General features: G+C 42.4%; 1 protein-coding gene across 1 annotated transcript in view; it reads left to right on the top strand.

Annotated features, from left to right (window-relative positions):
* Positions 1–19,673, top strand: part of LOC109036963 (glutamate receptor 1) — a 567,301-nt gene that overhangs the window by 431,757 nt on the left and 115,871 nt on the right. The window contains exons 3-4 of the mRNA XM_072302018.1: positions 2,930–3,057; positions 17,076–17,205. Of these exons, the coding sequence (XP_072158119.1) occupies positions 2,930–3,057; positions 17,076–17,205 (258 nt within the window). The remainder of the gene's footprint in view (positions 1–2,929; positions 3,058–17,075; positions 17,206–19,673) is intronic.

Below are 19,673 nucleotides of genomic sequence, written 5' to 3'. Positions count from 1 at the left end.
CAGAATCGGACTATCGGAATAGGTCCAGGAAATCGCAGGAAGAAACCAGGTTTCAAGGTCCTGCAAACCCAACCAATTTTCGGAGCCTCTCCAGACGGTATTCTGGACGATTATGTATAGTGGAGGTAAAATGCCCGAAAAAGGCAGAGACATATCTGAAATACTTTTCGAATAATTATACACAGACGGCAAATTAATAAAAAGGTCAAATGCATCTACAAATGCTGGCATGTGGAAAGAAGAAGGGCCTATTTTGCGTAGCATTTCCTGACTTCAAAAAGAACACAAGAAACTCTCCTCAACCGAGAAACTCGGAAGTAAAGCAGCGCATTACCAACATATCGTTAGGTGACTGGTAAAGTTAGGAATATTGGTGGGGACAAAATTGTTACTTATCATTTAATATGTGTGTAATTTTCATGTCCTCAAAAGGAAAACAAAAAGTGAAAACGGCAAGAAACCTTGGAGGGACACAATTCCGAACTGCGATTGTTCTGCTCGCTTTTTAGTGAGAGGAGAAAGCGTTGAAGTAAAAGTCAAATATATTCTGGACATTTTCCAACATAGAAAAAGACTACTATGGAAGTTTTTGGTTCAAATTTGGAAGCAAATCTCCAAGGTAATATTTATTGGTTTTAAATTGTATTTGATTTTGTAAACCCGCAAGTGTTAAGTCAAGAAGTAACCCGAGTAGTCCACTTCCCCCAACGCTCCTGATAAAACATAAGAGGGCACTCAGGGGGATCCGAAAACCAGCTGATCAAAATTTCGTAGTGATAGCACTCAACATCAGCCGGGCCTCGGTGTTTTCCAGTTCCTCGTGTGTTTTTAGAAGTCCCCATTGTGAGCGCGTATTCAGTTTTTCGAAATGGTATAATCGTTTGAACGCGTACAGAGACTCCAGTCATGTACGACCTGAGAATGGGTCTATCATGATTGTTCATTATGGTTCAACTAAATACACGATAAAAATACACCTCTCGGAGGTACGTATTTTTCGTCTACTTAGAGGTTGTTCGATCACGGGTTAATTTGTATTTCATTATTTCACAAGTACTGCGACGCTACGCGATGTTCCCGCCAATGTAGTCACCATCAGCTGAGACGGGTTGGGTCACGGTCGTGGGGGTTTCCATGGAAAGAGTTCAAACAGAAAAAAGGTTGTTACATTGTGAATAGCGTAGAAAAAAAGAAAAGTATAGTTTTACCTCCAGACTCTTTTCGTACCTTAATCAAATCCCCGTCAAGTCGCAGTCTCGGATCAAATGAGCGCAATCGCGAAGCGATCAAGAGTCAAATGCTGTATAAACACGGCCTCAGTATAATTGATTAAATCGACTGTCCCTCATCCCAAGTGAGTAAGATTGTTTTTGCACACTTACACGCGGCAATGCTCGAAATCAGTCGGCCAGCGTACTTCGGCCGCTGTCCAAAGATTTCACTGATTTTCCTTGTGCTGCCGATAGAATTCAGTGAAATTTTCAAACAGACTCAACCAACAATTTTTCTGTAAAAAAAAAAAAAAAGAATAAGAGAATTTTGAAACGTCGGAAGTCATTTGCGATACTTTGGGCAGGTGACCAGTTGATCTTGTTCTAGTTGTGGCGTGAGGCTTAATCCCGATGTCGACGTCGCAACTTTTGCGGATATTGCAAGTTTCCCGAGTTTTCTCACGCGGCGGCGTGGGTCCCGGATCGGCTTGTTCTTTATTCGCGGCGACTATGGCTTGATACGATCTCTATCTTGGCATTATGAAATGGATTGTGGATAAGAGACTTCGATACGTACTCAACGATGGGTTTGAAACTCGACTAGGCGCGTCGACATCCAGACAGCTGGATCGCCACCCAATCTAGAGGAGCGCTGAACAGGGCAGGACTCGGTCTCAGGAAGCCAAGTGGAATTTTTCGCCCGGGTTTTCTGCCACCATGCGCCGATGAGCGCAATGGGCTCTCTTCCGTCCAACTAATGTCCTTACTGCGTCTTTCGCGCGTGAAAGGTCCGAACGTTGCATCAAAGGGCGGTGCACTCGAACACTGCACTTTGAAGATGATCTTCCGCTTGACCATCACTGGCCTGACTCTGGAATCCAGTGGCATGGCGTGCTTTGCGATAAATCGATTGATTTGCATTTGAGCCTACGGAAAATGATCGAAGAACCGGGTGTTCGAGACGAACACCTTTACAATCGATTCTTTACCATAGGTTTAAATGGCATAACAATCGATACATCGCAATTCACGCCACGCTACTGCTAGAGTTATACCTCTGGGCTTAAATTATCGCGATGGTGGCTTTCCGCACGCTAATCGTAAGTTAAACTAGGTTTTTTGGGGACCTTATAGAAGGACATTGAACCTTCAATAACCGAGGTTATTTCTCCTTTTAAAAGGTCCCCGTAAAACCCAGTTTAACTTAAAGTGCGGAGGCGATCATCGCTATAATTTAAGCTCTGAGGTATAACTCTTCCCGCGCTGAAACAAACTAGACTGGAGCTGATTTCTGGATCTTCTAAGATCCAAGGAAAACCGTTTCTGGTCATGAGTACATCAATGAAGGATGCAGAGAAAGATCAGACAGTAAATTCCAGATGTGACATGTCCAGTCCATGGCTGCAAACTAGATTGGAGCTAATTTCTGGATCTCCGAAGATCCAAGGAAACTCGTTTCTGGTCATGAGTACATCAGTGAAGGATGCAGAGAAAGATCAGACAGTAAATTCCAGATGTGACATGTCCAGTCCATGGCTGCAAACTAGATTGGAGCTAATTTCTGGATCTCCTAAGATCCAAGGAAAACCGTTTCTGGTCATGAGTACATCAATGAAGGATGCAGAGAAAGATCAGACAGTAAATTCCAGATGTGACATGTCCGTGACTGCACTATCAAGAGAAAATCTTAAGTATATGTTCGTTTTCTATGTTCACAGTTTGCAATCAGTTCTCCAGAGGAGTGTTTGCCATGCTGGGGGCGGTCAGCTCCGATTCGTTCGACACGTTGCACTCCTACAGCAACACTTTTGAAATGCCTTTCGTTACACCCTGGTTTCCTGAAAAGGTGAGTTTACTTCTTTGCGACTATAGTTTTCCTCGTAAATTGAACTCATTCAAAATTATATCAATGGAAGCTGTAAAATCAAATGCTTGCAATCGTTACGCTGACAAGGTGTTTCATTCACCATAGAGTGATGTTCGTTAAAAGAGCAGAACTTGCCGGTCAATTGACAAGTGCTCCAGCATTTGCAAAAACGAGAGTCCGTTTAAGTCACTACCTGAAAATTGATTTTTCTGGCTTGGACTCTGAATGTAAACTAACCTAGTGGATGTGGATAAGTCATTCGACTGATTTAAGGGGGAAAAGGAGATAATAACACCCTGCCATATCTGCACCGAGGTCTTCGACCGCGTTTAAAAGTGTTTTCTTGGATAATTCGCTTAATTCATAAGGTCCAGTTACACGATCAAATTGAGCCATCGAATTGGGCCTCTCATTGGTCGTATTTTCACCTCAGGTCTTTTTCCACCAATCAGAGCTTCAGTTTGATTGCTCAATTTGATCGTGTAACTGAACCTTTATACGCTCTTTGGACCACGAATGAAGCTCGCATTATAGGCGATAGGGATTCGGAACTTATTTGTTCCAATTTCTCCCACTCCGTGACCGTCAAAAGTTCTGAGATTCCATTTACATTTGACCACACGTTCCGAGAAAATTTCGGAAAATGCAAAAGATCCGGAAAATCTTGGGGATTTCAAAAGTTCCGGAAAATTTCAGGAAAACCCCCACTCCGTGACCCTTAAAAGTTTCGGGATTCCATTTACATTTTACCACAAGTTCCGAGACAATTTCGAAGAATGCAAAAGATCCCGAAAATCTTGGGAATTTCAGGAAAACCCCCACTCCGTGACCCTTAAAGTTCCGGGATTCCATTTACATTTGACCACACGTTCCGAGAAAATTTCGGAAAATACAAAAGATGGAAAATCTTGGGAATTTCAAAAGTTCCGGAAAATTTCCGGAAAACACCCACTCCGTGACCGTTAAAAGTTCCGGAATTCCATTTACATTTGACCACACGTTCCGAGAAAATTTTGGAAAATACAAAAGATCCGGAAAATCTTGGGGATTTCAAAAGTTCCGCAAAATTTCAGGAAAACCCCCACTCCGTGACCCTTAAAAGTTTCGGGATTCCATTTACATTTTACCACAAGTTCCGAGACAATTTCGAAGAATGCAAAAGATCCCGAAAATCTTGGGAATTTCAGGAAAACCCCCACTCCGTGACCCTTAAAGTTCCGGGATTCCATTTACATTTGACCACACGTTCCGAGAAAATTTCGGAAAATACAAAAGATCCGGAAAATCTTGGGAATTTCAAAAGTTCCGGAAAATTTCCGGAAAACACCCACTCCGTGACCGTTAAAAGTTCCGGAATTCCATTTACATTTGACCACACGTTCCGAGAAAATTTTGGAAAATACAAAAGATCCGGAAAATCTTGGGAATTTCAAAAGTTCCGCAAAATTTCAGGAAAACCTGAAGAGTTCCGGAAAATGGGAGCACTGCTCGAGGAGAGCTTGGAGCTCAAATAACAAGTGCTGCGGCATTGTCTACGAGGAGAGGCCAGCGAAGTTTCCCGAGGTCTCATTGACGGCGGGAACCGGTTCCCTGAGCGAGGAGCGCGTTCCCGATTGAATGCATCAAACTTGAGCTAATTAGGACGCAAACAAGGAGCAAAATAGCCCGTCTGAGAGGAACCGGGACCGGGGCACCGTCGGGAACTTAATGCTTTTAATTTACTGTAAATAATACGTCTCCAATTACAACTTCATTAATTCCGTTGATGGCCGGGGAGAGGGTAATTAGTTTTTCAAAAGAAATTATTAATGCTCCTTTTTGAGGGATCCGACCCCGAGTTACCTGCGGGGCTTTCTGTCGGTCTTATCTCGACAACCTTTCAATCGGGCGGAGTAGTGCGAGAGGAAACCGACTCCGTGCCCGACGCACCTTCCGAGCGGTTTCAGCGAGGCATCATTACATCCAGGGCTTTGATTCGTGGTAAAGAGGGCTTTGTGCCGGGGACCTTGAGGGCCTTGCCATGTTGCCGGGATCGTGGCCGACTCGTATCCACGTAAATGAGACATACAGGGTTATCCAAAAGTCCGGGGCCCCCTTGTAACTTGCCCACTGTGCTTTCTGCCGGATCCACGGGCTCGTGAAATTCCTCGTGAATGGAGATACGAAGAGAACGCCGTATGAACATTCGAGAGTTGCCAAATTTTCTTGAATAAAATGTTAATTTTTGAGGAAAGAAATGGATATTTTTCCTTAAAATTTTCGGGAACTTCAGGTGAAATGGAGATGTTGCATGTGTGAGGAATTTGCGATTTGACTGCTGATTATGATGTAAAAGTTCGCGAGAAACACGATGGTCCCACTAGTTCTCTCTGAAATCAACTCCCAAGCTCAAAAAAAGCTCTCAAAGTGAGGCCAAAATGGAGGGGATATCCCACGCTATGAGAGTCCACCTCTACATCAAGACAAACTCTCCATGCAAAGATAGGGAGCAAGTACATTGACAGGGCTGCCACTTTATTTGGGGACTCTAAAACTGAAAACACGGAAACCCTGCTGATGTATTTGCTCCCTATCTTCGCATGGAGGGTTTGTCCTGATGTAGACGTGGACTCTTAGGGTAGGGTGGGATATGCCCTCCATTTTGGCCTCAACTTGAGAGCTTTTTTAGAGCTTGGGAGTTGATTTCAGAGAAAACCAGGGGCACCATCGTGTTTCTCGCGAGCTTTTAAATAAGAATCTACAGTCAAATCGCAAATTCCTCACACATGCAACATCTCCATTGGGGAGCCCCACGGTATTCCTCCACCCCTGACCGTAATCCAGTCGTCCACGTCGTCCATTGACTCGCTGAATTAAGACATCATCTAAAGTCCAATTATATGACTCCAGTGACTCGAATGTGAACCTTCAAGCGAACTTCTTCTGGTACAGAAACTGAACTTTCATTTCTTCTTATTCTCGACAAGCTGCAATCTCTAACAGTGTTAATACGTGAAAGAGGGGGGGGGGGGGGGTTATCGGATGTTCCATTGTTACATTTTTTCCCTGGATGTTTATTAGGATTACCGCGAATACTTACTGTTTTCGTGTGCACTCTTTGATTTAAAGAATTATTTCATAATTTTCGCGGGAGATCGCATGCAGCATGCTCACATTTTCCTCTTGATAATAAATGAGATGAAAAATTGCACAAAAATTTCCAACTGTAAATTAGCTGCTTTCCATGGTCAAGGAATTTCAAACCATCAAAGACAAGTCAGATTGGTATGTTCCATTTGCGATGGAGGGGAAGAAGAGGACCTGTGCGGAGAGGAAATTATACCATTTTTACCACAACGAAAGGCGCATCCTGCGGAAGGCTGGAATGCTTAACAGCAGGACCTAAAATCCAAACAATGGATTTATTCTACTTTTGAATTTACTATGGCTCATTTAAACCGAATCATTAGGTAAATTCCTGCTGTAACTAAGGTATATAGAAATAAAAATAAAATAAAATAAAACAATGCGGCTATGCCTTTTAACAGGAAGGGCAGGAAGTTATTGTTACCCTGTACAGAGTTAACAGTGCGGAATGGTCCCTACCTTTTCCACACTCAGCTGCTCTTCAATTAAATCTACCGAGTGATCGACTATATGGTCGTTTAAATACTGCCGTATCCAAGGCTTTATTATTCTTAGAACGCTCATGTCAGCTGAAAAAAGAAAGAAGATGTATGAAAGTAGATGAGATAGGATTTGGTTGGATCAATGTCATTCTGCGTAGGCATAAAAAATGCATTAGTGATAGGCATTAATTGGAAGGGACTTACTTCACTACGTTACACAAAAAGAAACAGACTTTTTTTGCTTATTTCAGAAGCAACACATATCTCTTTAGTGAGCCGATGATGAGCCGCATGTCCGAAATGCGTATGCTCGTCAATTAAAAAGTCGTCGTGATTATTTGTTCTATTTTCTTTTTTCGAGGTTTTTAAAATTGTTTTATTTATTAATTATCTTAGCTTGTGCGGAATATCGCCCCCTCTAATAAATCTGAGGTTAGTCTATGTGTGCCCCCCAGCCATTAGACATAGCTTTACTCTAGGACCAATGTGCGCCGTCGGCATTGATGGTGTGGGGGTCGTAAGTTTTTATCTTCTTTTTCACATGTTTTTTAATGGTTTTATTAATTATTTTAACTTGTGCGGAATATCGCCACCTCTTATAAATCCGAGGTTCGTCTATGTGTGTGCCCCACAGCCATTAGACAAAGCATTACTGCAGGACCAATGTGCGCCGTCGGCATGGATGAGTTGGGGGTCGTTAATTTTTTTCTTTTTTTTTACATGTTTTAAAAGTGTTTTATTAATTATCTAAACTTGTGAAGAATATCGCCCCTTTTAACAAATCTGAGTTTAGTCTATGTGTGTGCCCCACCGTCATTAGACATAGCCTCACTCGGGGACCGATGTGCGCCGTCGGCATGGGTGGGGTGGGTGTGGGGAGGGTCGGTCTCTCAGTCGAGTTGATTCTAGTCAGCCGAGTATTATGCTTGGTCCGGCGTGCTCGTGATTTATCGCCGGGCGCGATTCCGTGTAACAGTGTAAATCAAGATTGCGTCAAAATCTCGCCGTCTCGATGAGCTCCCTCTTCGCGAGACGATGAGCGCCTCCGCCACCCCTCCGGGGCCGGCCGGGGGGGGAGGGGGCGCTGGACACTGACGCTGACCGGACAATACCCGCGGCGCGCCCCTTGAATAACGAAGATTAGTTTTTAGAGCTCGGCTGCTTATAATTCCGCGCCTTCCGCGACCTTTTTTCGAGAGTCGCTGACGGCGCTGAACCCGGAGCGCCACGCCCGCGCCCGGCGGAGAAATTTATTCGGCGCTTTTAAAACGCTGCGCCCGGGATTTATGCTTCCCCCGTGACCCACTCCGGGTCGTTCCTGGGGATTTAGGGCCGGGCGGATCTCGCTCGATTCCGGGATGCGCTTGGATCGAATCCAGCACCGCTCGCAAATTGAAGGAACCTTGATAACCCCTCCAGGTGATCGCAATTTGTACAACTTTTTCGAGGTATACACTGAAGAAAACTGCAGCCATGGAAGCTATGCCTACGGGCTATATGAACATATTATCCGCGGTCCGGGCTCACAGGCCGAAAGTTTCGGGCGTAGCATCCGGAGCAATCGAAGCTACGGCTACAGTACCCGGAACTTTCGGCCTGTGTGCCCAGAAAAGACGGTATGACGAAGTGATTTTCGAGCTAAAAAGCGCAATGTTGCTTCAGCCTTTCCCAAAAGCAAAGGCAGAGCGCAGGTCCTCACAACCAAAGAACAAACAGTGTAGAGCGCAGGTCCTCACAACCAAAGAACAAACAGTGTATGATTCTTCGGGCTTCTTACTGGATTCGGCCTGTGTGCCCAGAAAAGACGGTATGTCTAAGTGATTTTCGAGCTAAAAAGCGCAATGTTGTTTCAGCCTTTCCCAAAAGCAAAGGCAGAGCGCAGGTCCTCACAACCAAAGGACAAACAGTGTATAATTCTTCGGGCTTCTCACTGGATTCGGCCTGTGTGCCCAGAAAAGACGGTATGTCTAAGTGATTTTCGAGCTAAAAAGCGCGATGTTGATCAGCCTTTCCCAAAAGCAAAGGCAGAGCGCAGGTCCTCACAACCAAAGAACAAACGGTGTATAATTCTTCGGGCTTCTTACTGGATTCGGCCCGTGTGCGCAGAAAAGACGGTATGTCTAAGTGATATTCGAGCTAAAAAGCGCCATGTTGGATCAGCCTCTCCCAAAAGCAAAGGCAGAGCGCAGGTCCTCACAATCAAAGAACAAACAGTGTATCATTCTTCGGGCTTCTTTCTGGAAGTCTCCGACTTCAACAAATCCTGGGATAGCGAGAGATTGAAAGATGAAATTTAAAAAAAAAATCCAATCTTAAATTATACTACAACTATATTTCATTTCTATTTCCCATTGATAAAGATTTGGTCATCCAATCGAAGTTTCCATTATGAAGGAGATAACAGTGGAGGGTATCTACTTGCATCCGGGCCAGACGTACTACGGATTGATTACTAGAAGCAATAGACAGAGAAAACAGAAGAACAATGGAGCGATCCTATTAGTTCACAGGGGTGTTTCTTACTGAGACCAAGAAAGGAAAGAATGGACTAACGATAGGATCTCTCGTGTGTTGCCCCTTAGTCTATTATTTACTTCCTTTGGCCAAAGCAATGACTCTCCCTCACGAATCGGATCGCTTAATTCTCCCTTCGTTTTCTATGACTATCATTTTATTTATAAATTTCAATGATCTGCCGGCTGCAGAATGACGCATTCGAACAACTGACGCATCCAGACTGAGCCGAAAAAGTCCAGAGGGTAAACCGGCCGTAGTTGGTTCAGCGTGCGCTTGGCGCGGCCCCTTCAGGGTAGGCAGCCGGCGCGACATCGCTGCGTTGTTTGACGTAAACAGGAGGGAAAGCGCCACTCGCGGAAAGCACCGCGGGCTCGGCGGAGAGGCACCGGGGATGTGATCGAGATGCTTCGCTAATAATAATCGTTGTTGACATTGACGTTCGGCGTTCGGCTCTCATTCAATAATCTTAATACACGTTTGATTACATTTATTGAAGCCCCTCGCTCGGTGCCTTCGCGTCGTGCCCTTCGGAATCGCTTTCTTCCCCCCGCTTTTTGAGCGGGCGTCGCTCGGTGGGCCATGAAGGGTTTTTCGCGTGCGTTGCATTACTAAAATCATAGAGAGAAAATGGAGGCGTTTGCATCTTGAGGTTTATTTACCCCCGTGACGTAGGTCGGTACAACCTGGCCAGCGAAATCCGGAATTCGAAGTATGAAAAACGGACCATAATGTCCCATTTTTTTGCTTATATCAACTCATGATATAATTTCAAGCACTTCATACAGAATGACTTTTTTCCATAAATTACACCATTTCCAAGGAAATCGATGATAAAGGTCAAAAAAATTCCAAGATGCCCGAAATGCAAACACCTCCTTTTTTCCCTCTGTGTACTAAAATTACAATCACTGGGCACTAACAGTAATTGGCATGCGCAATCACGTTGCCTTGCGTTGTATTTACAGACAGAAACGTCCGGAACGAACTCACGTTCAAATCGTCCTCCAATGCTCCCATTTTCCGAAACAAGAATAGAATTTTGGAACGTTTGAGATTTTCCTTGCTTTTCCCCGGTACTTTGAAAATTTCCAAAATGTTCCGCATATTTCGCATTTTGCGGGACTTTCTCAAAACTTTTGAAGCAATGGACCACTAGACAAGGTACGAATTCAAGCATTCTGATACATGTTTCTTAACCAGAATTTCACGTAGAACACGATTTGCGCAACGAAAACTAATGAAACAAACTCCAAACGAAAATATTAACGTTTTTATGCCACATTGGTTACGAGGGATTTGAACTGCCCGCTCACAAGAAACTCAAAGCTCTACGTGAGTCAAATCGCGCACTACAACGGTTTCAACAACCTTCTCAATCGAGTAATGTTCATTTCCCACCATGTGTTGTTCAAACTATAAGCAATTTGATACGGCTGAACCAAAGCGTCAAGATTGAGGTTGTCAGATTTTTATATCGCAGAGACTGTCATGATAACGTTTAGCGCGCGATGTGAATCACGCAGAGCATTGAGTTTTCATGAGTGGGTGGTTTGAATTCACGCATCAATAATCATTAAATATCTTAGTTAGGAGTTAATTTCGGTAATTTTCGTTATGCGCGTCGTATTCTACGTGAAATTTTGGTTAAGAATCATGTATCAGAATGCTGAAATTCGTACCTTGTCTAGTGGTCCATTTTAACAGAATCCCGGAATTTTCGACGGGCAGGGAGTAGGAGAAATCGGAGCAAAAAAGTTCCGAATCCCGAGACTTTCGACGGACATGGAACGGGAGCCGCGTCGTCCTCATTTTGTTCCTAGTGCCGGTGCCAGGGCCCGCATCCACGTCACAGGCTGTACAATTTGATATCGTGTGCGGAAACAGTAAATACCCCACTCGAGGTACAATATTAATGTGCCTCTATCGACAGAAAATTTCCTTGATCGACCAAAATGTAACTGTCACGAAAACTTAATGTCCCACAAGTTACAGTAAAGTATCTGAATAATTTCGTCATTTACCATAGTGTGATTTCAACGAAAACTAGGTGTCCCACAAGTAACTGCGAATAATTTCTGAACTCACCTTATGTATTTTCACGAAAACTTCAAGTCCCACATGTCACAGTGAAGTAACTGAGAATTTAACTACTAGCATCAAACAGCACCTTTATTCGCGGAAAAAATATGCTAAAATGGGGGTTTTTCCTCTGTTAAGAGGTTTTCAGTTTCCAACTGAATTCTAATGCACGTTGGTGAAAATAATACCAACTATCTGTCTAACAACACGTCGGTCAAACTCCAATCAGTTTCTATTTCAACTCTGAATAGTGACAATAATTTCATGTGCCAGAAATAGTAAATTTTGGGGTTGTACTTAATTGCCCTGTATGGACATGGTCTTTATCTGTTAAATTTTACTACCCACTAGTCTAACTGTGACTTTGGCACAGTTGTTGGATAAGCCTTGCTAAGAGTTTAATTAGGTGTCCTGTTCTTCTAAAAATTTCGATTCCAAATTTTTTGGCACTTTATAACAACGAAAAAAGTCCGGTAGCAACAATAACACCAAAAATTTATAATCACAAAATGAGGTTCATAATACTCTAAATCACTTAATTTCTTTTCGCTTTGTGTGATATCGATTTCAATGTTTCATTCTGTCTGTGAGTATAAGCTGATGATTAAATTTTAAGAGGCGTGAGCATTAAACCAACTTTAAAACTTTTACCATGTAACTCGTCAAATATTTTCCCCACAAAAACGTCCAGAAAAAGTGAATATATTCCTCGAATCTCGGTAAAAGTTTGTGTGGGCACCTGATTTAACTCTACGCGAGTCTCACGCAACCCGGTGTGCGACGCATGATTTGATTTGAGGGCTCGGCGGGTAAGTGTCAAGAGACTAAAGGAGAAAGGAAAAGCTTTTTAAAAGCACCCGCTGTGTTCGCATCTTCTTATTTTTGAGAAAAAGCAGGGAACGTGATCGTATGTTTACTTTTGTTGTTCCAAGCGGCTCGAAGATTTCGGGGTAAAATAAATAAGTACCGGGGTGCGCCATTGAAATTAGTACCCAGGCAATGGGGAACAGAATTTTAAGTTGCTATTCGGCGGCAATTGTTATTTTACCTTACTCAGCGAAACGTGAAAATAAAAACGGCTTACATCAGAGGTTTCGCAATGCCTCAGAAAAAAGTAAAACTTTGATAAAATTCTCAGCAAAAAGTTCCTTATCAGGTTGTTTATCGATTGACAATAATTGCCTAATAGAAATTTATCGAATGCCTATCCTGAAATAGTTTACAAAGATCTTATTGAACTAGTTGCTATTTTGAATGGTGTCATCACCAACACCCAAAGAAAAAATTGCTTCCGATTTATTTGAATTCCGATTGATGTTGTGGAGTAGAAATTGTGCGGAAAGCACATAGAACTTGATAGCACAAGAAATTCATTCGTAACTAATAATGCCTTCATTATTACTTCGGCCACAAATATTACCAACGCTCTCTTCCGTATCAACTACGTGCGACGAACTCGTGTTTCGTTGAAGCGCACATCCCTGTTGATGCATTAAGTGCGCCACTACCTAGTTGTGAAGTATATGTTATAATCTTTGTGTAACTGCGGACGACTCTCTGGTTAGGATATTTGTTTGGATGGTCATTCAAATCTTGATACGCCGGACCTATTGCCTATACAGGAAATGTGGTAATTCACACCATTGCTGTACCTTCGGATGTCCAAATCCTAATCTTGAACCGGATCTATCCGTACCTATACAAGAAAGGTGGTAATTCACATCATTGCTGTACCTTTGGATGCGTCGTACCTATACAAGAAAGGTGGTAATTCACATCATTGCTGTACCTTTGGATGCGTCCAAATCCAAATCTTGATACACCGTACCTATACAGGAAAGGTGGTAATTCACACCATTGCTGTACTTTTGGATGTCCCACCGGCGATACATTAATACGTGTTCCAGAGGAGATCCGTGAGGCGCTTTTGATGAATTATAAGGTATGGGTCAAAGAGAACTCACGAATGTGTCATGCACGTGTAGGTATTATCGATTACTGGCCACTAGTCAAACAAATCAAGCGCGCGTAGTAGAAGCAGATGAACAAAAATGCGTCAGTGATTTAATGTACCATTACTATTATAACCTTGAAAAGAATAAAGGAAAGTGTTTTTTAGATTTCAAGTTAATTGACTCAATGAATGACGAGGAGTTTAAACACTGGTTTGCATTTAATATAAGGGACATGTTTAGGGAACTCATTGTGTATAAAAAAGAGTGTGGTGCTAAACATCTAGCTGTGCTTCCGTCCTTTGTTCTTAAAAAAACATTTGAAAAAAATTTTAAAAAATGATAAAACTTTTAATTGGTATAAAAACTTAAAAACCATTAAAAACCAAAAAATTTAAAAAATAAAAAACCCTACGACAATTTTTCAAAAAAAAACTCCTTCGTCGATTGGTACCTTGATGTGGTGCAGGAGCTCGAGCACTCTCTTGACTTATCTAACGAGACGAAGATTACGCAACTACATCTAAAGCTAAATTCGAAATTTAGTTGTCAAATCAACAGTAGTGCTGCACAACTGGCTGCGTGGAACATCCCCTAACTATTATACCCCTCCTTCATCAATAGATCAGTTGGAATTAGATGTAACCAACCTCAGTTTAGTTTTATGTGACATGTCAGTACAAAAGTTTAAATAAGTATGTTAATTTCTTTTTCTCGGTCGCATGCGGAAAAGTTGGGGCAAGCTTTGATGTTTTTTGTTGATTCATTTTCTTTGGTTTCTTTCCGTGAAACGTGACCGTAAAACCTGCCTCACAATTTTATGATTCTAGCAGTGCTTTTCCTGTATAATAATGTTTGTTTAAAGAAAAAATGTACACGTGGGATAAATGAAAAATAAATAAATCAGACGAAGAGGATCCATTCAACTATCTTTTTGTAATAAAAAGTTTCGTGAAAATATCGAAATAATAAAATTACATCGAGATTCTGTTCGGAATTATATTAATAAAAGGAGAAATCACCAAGTCGGAACGTGCCAAACATGTTGGCAACAGCATTCCGTTCGTTGAGCATCTTGCCAGCTTTGTTCAGAGTCTTGAACCATACGTATGAGCTCTCGGCTCCCCCCCCCCCCCCCCACCCGCGTTTCAAAACGATGTCTTCAATCGTGAGCAGTCTAATGGAAGAAACCGTCCTCCGTTATTACGACTTTAGTATATGAGACTTTAACCACCCCCCCCCCCCCTCCGCGGGGCGCGCGCACGCACTCATAATGATTCCGCAACAGTCGAGGCTTAAGCCGATCCTGTCATTATGCCGTGCGAAATGACGGAGTCCCCGCCCGGATCAAAAGGAATGGCTTTAATTTTAATTTCTAGCCCTCGGTTCCGCGATATGTTGTCTTTCCGGAATTCCGGTTCGGGGGCTACATTTAAACTCATTAACAACGAATGAGCTTTACGGAGAGCGGTTTGTTGTTCCTTTCGGCGAGATTTAATGATCTCATAGGATGAGGCGACGAATATGCTATGCATGTTGAAAATGAAAGCACTGCGTGCGTATTAATACTTGTGTTTCACGTCGGGAACGATACACGAAGCGGCAAGTTTTGAATTTAAGATGATGGACCCGCCATCCACAACTATGTGAATCTCATTAGAATAATAATTGGACCCATGCTAAACCGATCGAGTTACACTGCGGGGTGATTTTTGAAATTGATAGACAAAGCGATAGACGAAGAAGACATAGAGAGAATGGACTGGTCTTCTTGGTTGAAGTAGGTGGTTCCTATAGACTAAGGGAGAAAATAAGTGACGAACTATAGAGTCTCGTAGGTTGCCGGTGGTTAGTCTAATACTCACTGGAAAAAAAAAAAAAAAAAACAGATTGGATTTAGAGTCCAGCCTCTTAAAAACATTGACAAGAAAAAATACTCTTGATTCAACCGCCTTTTCGCTTAAATCAAGAACCAAGCCTCTTAATTTGAGCGGATTTCTTTTTAATTTAAGCTTAAATCTGATTGAATCAAGAGTATTTTTTCTTGTGAATGTTTTCAAGAGTCTGGACTCTAGATCCAATGTGTTTTTTTCCCCCCAGTGATACTCTTCTTTGCCCATAGCAACCATCTGCTTCCACCAATAAGATCCCTCCATAAACTTTTTGTATTCTTGTCTATCGCTTTGTCTACCAATTTCAACAAGCAGCCCACTGGAGGCAACTTCGACGCCGACATTTCAAGCCCGGCATCGCCGAAAATAGGAAAATAGCCTACAGAAGGTTTAGAATCAGGGTTTTCTTCCAGCGGATCTATTGCATTGGCCACATTAATAATGATAATTCTTTCTTTTAAATCGATCGAGGCTTACATTTTTGTCATGAGCAATATGACTAAAAAATTTTCGAGATAACTTGAGCTACAATACACCTGTCAACAGGTTGACAAGTCTTATTTGGTAGAGAAATGTGCTCGAGTTAGGTTCGAACCTAAGAATACAACTATATCAACTTCGGTGTGTTGCACACTATCACACGAACTTGAAGGCGTTTTAAATTGGTCCGACCGCGTCTTACGAAGAGTAGAGTAATGATGCGTTGACTTCGAGTACTGTTCGCGCTGCATGCGTCGGATACAAAATTTCGAGTTAAAATAAAGTATTCAACTTCATTTTAAACAAGTGTTGAGAGTCTGACTGTTTAACAGACCCCGTCAAAAAATACACCCAAATACGGATTATCACAAAAATCGAGCGAGCCGGGATAGCATTTCAGGTCACGTCCACCGTAATTCAAAATAACGGATTCTAGATTATGAATCAAACTCCTTACACCTTGTTTAGAATGAACTTATAAGAACTTGTAATAGTACTTGACATTAGGAAAACATTGAGCTTTGGAAAATGCCAATTATTTTAGAAATCGGCCGATTTGTGCGGCAAAACGCAAATGAATCTTGCACATCATGCTCCAATTAAAGTTAGGGAATGGCTTTTCTTGTTCAAATAGGTTTGGAGATCAAGACACTAACGGCTACCTTATACACAAAGTGAAAGAAGGTATTATTATAAAGTCATCACGGCAGACACACGATATAATTTCAAAGGGTTCAACTTAGCATGCATGCAAACCGTAAGCAAAGTTACAAAAATGTGCCCCCCCGTTCTGCCTGAAACTGAGTATCAGACTTCGCTTCATCCTAGACGGAAGTCTGTTCGTGCGAAAACGGAGTTCTAGGTGCAATTGGTATGTGTTCGTGGGAAGAGTTGTAAAATGTTCTGTTCATGAAATGGTTTTATTTTTTTGCATGATGATACAGCAGCGTTATTCGCATTTATGATATTTACCAAATAAAACACAAGGAAATAGAAAACCAAGGCTAAAAAACAAAAAGAATGCCTAAGATACTTCGGTGTGTTTTCAGCCTCCTCCCCGATGGGAAAAAAAACCAAAAATTAAAAATATAAAAACTCCTAGACTCTATGACCCCCCTAACATTCTAGGCATTCTATAATAACAGTTTCTTCGTCTTTGCTTCCCATTTTCTCGTGTTTGATTTCGTTAGATTATCCTGGCTATTTTATAGTGTATTATTTTAATGATAATAATTGGAATTGTAAACTTCCAATCTGCAGATTATCAAACAAACTCTTGTCAATGTGCATCGGTGCATTCTCTTTTTACGTATGTATAAGCCGCTTTTACGGCGCGCTAGGGCGCTCTGCGACGCCTACTCACCACTCCTGTGGCATTCTCTTTTTAAGAAATCAAAAAAAAAAAAAAAAAAAAAAAAACCGTGATCCTCGGACGCCGCACTTATGAAGTCCGCTTAACTATGTTCTAGGTGCTGTCACCATCTTCCGGCTCGATAGACTACGCAATAAGCATGCGGCCGGACTACCACCAGGCCATCATCGACGTCATCAAGCACTACGGCTGGCGCCACATAGCATACCTCTACGACTCGCACGACGGTCAGTCACATATGTTTTCCCTTATCCTCACCCGGCATCTCTTTACTGCACCACTAATGTCTCTTGCTTTATGTCGCATTCATTTCGCTCGTATCGCGTGTCTCCGCGAGAATGGTGGGCAAACCAGGGCGTTGGTTGACAATACTTCGTGACTCGGGTTCTCAACAGTCTAAAGATGCGACTCGTAATTTAACGAAATATATTCAAGGAGAACGGTCCAAGAGCTCACTTTAAAAAATGCACATTTCAGAATTTCCTTATATTCGCTTTTCTGTCACCCAGTTTTGCTGATGGTATGGCCCCTCTGAGTTGGAAAGCATGGGCATGTTGGCAACTTTAGTAAACCAAAAGAGGAGTTCCTCCTAATACGTAATGGCTCAAAAATCACGATGGGCGCATCAAGAAAGTCTGCAGTACAATCCAAAATTCACAATCTGCGTAAAAAATCATGCGTTTTTAGAGTTTCCCGCTTCAAAAACAATACTACACCACAGGTTAACATTTCGTAGGAACAGTTATTCCATCAAGCACTTGCGCATATTTAGGATGCTATACCAAATTCAAAATGCTAATACTCACATTTTCCTTGCGTTGATAAGGACCATGGTGCTTCTTCACGATTTTGGCGCAGTGGCGAGAGCCATGTTGAATATGGTACATCATTCTAGTGCGCAAGGGTTCGCGACTCCTTTTACGAATTATTTTCACCCGTGCCGTGATATCGTTTTTGAAGCGAGAGACTTGAAGAAACGCAGATTGTGAAGTTCGGAGTGTTGTATCAGACTTTCGCATCGAGCTAAACAAAAAAAAAATAAAAATTATTGGTTCTCAACATACAGGTGTCGGGTTTTTTCATCAATATTTTTTAATTGTTATTGTATTATTCCAACTGAATATGAACTCAGTTTTGAGTGAAAACGTCTCGGGAGTATTATGTAGCAGTTGGTAGCATGTGCGAGTAGTGATATTGTCGCTCCTTAGGTAACACAGCCTGCAGGGCAAGCTTGTATCTTTTATCAATATATTCCGTCGTTATGTCACGCAGATCATACTGATCTGAACTGGAGGATCATTTTAAAGATCTTTTGACGGAAAGGCGCCCAGAGTTTCGAGACAGCAGCACGGACAACGGAAGAATGAACAACTTGGAGATTCACACTTGTGACATAATTAAAGCGGTTAAAGAGCTAATTAATGATAAAGCGCCGGGTCCTGGCGGGATTCCTGTTGAGTTGGTCAAGTACGGGACTGCCAAGCTCTTTGAGTGCCTCAGGAAACTGATGCAGCAATGCATCAGGGGTGACGAGGTACCAAGGGAGTGGAAGGAGTCCTGGATCAAGGCCATCTACAAAAAGAAGGGAAGGAAGGACGACTGTAACAACTACCGGGGGCTCTCAGTGACCGGGACAATAAGCAAAGTGTACGGGAAGATACTGAAAGCGAAGATCGAGGACGAATGGCAGGATCACGAAGCAGAGGAGCAGGCTGGTTTTAGAGCTGGCAGGTCTACGATAGATCACCTCTTTGTTATTGTCCAGGTCATTGAGAAGAAAATGGCCGTAGCTCAGGAGCTGCATTTAATTTTCGTGGATCTCCAGAAAGCGTATGACAGTGTGCCGTTGGTGAAACTTTGGGAGGCCTTGGAAAAATCGAATTTTAACGGGGGGTTGATTGATGCTGTCAAGCGATTTTATAAAGGGAGTTTTACCAAAATTAAGTATCATGGGGGGTTGTCAGCGGGATTTTATGTGACTAAGGGTTTAAAACAGGGATGTTGTTTGTCGCCAACATTATTTAAAATTTACCTCGAATGTGTGCTAAAGGAATGGAAAAGGAAGTGTTCTGGTATGGGTGTCCCCTTGGGTGATCTTGAAACTCTGTTCACTCTGTGCTTTGCTGATGACCAGGTGGTGGTTGCTCAAGATCAAGAAGACGCGGAGTACATGATGCGCAAGCTAGTAGAAGAGTATCGGAAGTGGGGTATGGAAGTCAGCATATCCAAATCTGAGAAGATGACTTTTGGTGGTGATCAGCAAAGCATTGAGTTGGAGGATGGGCAGCAGATCAAATGCTGCGAGCACTTCAAGTACTTGGGAGTGCGGTTGACCCAGGATGGAAGGACGGATGAAGCTATCAGGGAAAGGAACACCTTAGCAAGGAAGGCTATAGCGATGTTAAATGGAATCCTCTGGGATCAGCGGATTTCCAAAGATAACAAGAGGAGGATATACAACGCTGTAGTAAAAAGTATATTAACATACGGATGTGAAGTTTGGCAGCTGAAGAAACGGACACAGGATATGCTAAGAGCAACGGAGATGGATTTCTGGAGAAGGTCGGCAGGAATTTCTAGGAGAGATCGGGTCCGTAATGATAGAGTGCGTCAGATAATGGAAGTCGAAAATGACATCGTGTTCGACGTCATAACCAAACAACTTGTTTGGTATGGTCATGTCAATAGGATGACG

The sequence above is a fragment of the Bemisia tabaci genome, chromosome 6 (genome assembly GCF_918797505.1).
Source record: "Bemisia tabaci chromosome 6, PGI_BMITA_v3".
Taxonomy (NCBI): domain Eukaryota; kingdom Metazoa; phylum Arthropoda; class Insecta; order Hemiptera; family Aleyrodidae; genus Bemisia; species Bemisia tabaci.
This window is presented reverse-complemented; position numbering and strand designations above follow the sequence as displayed.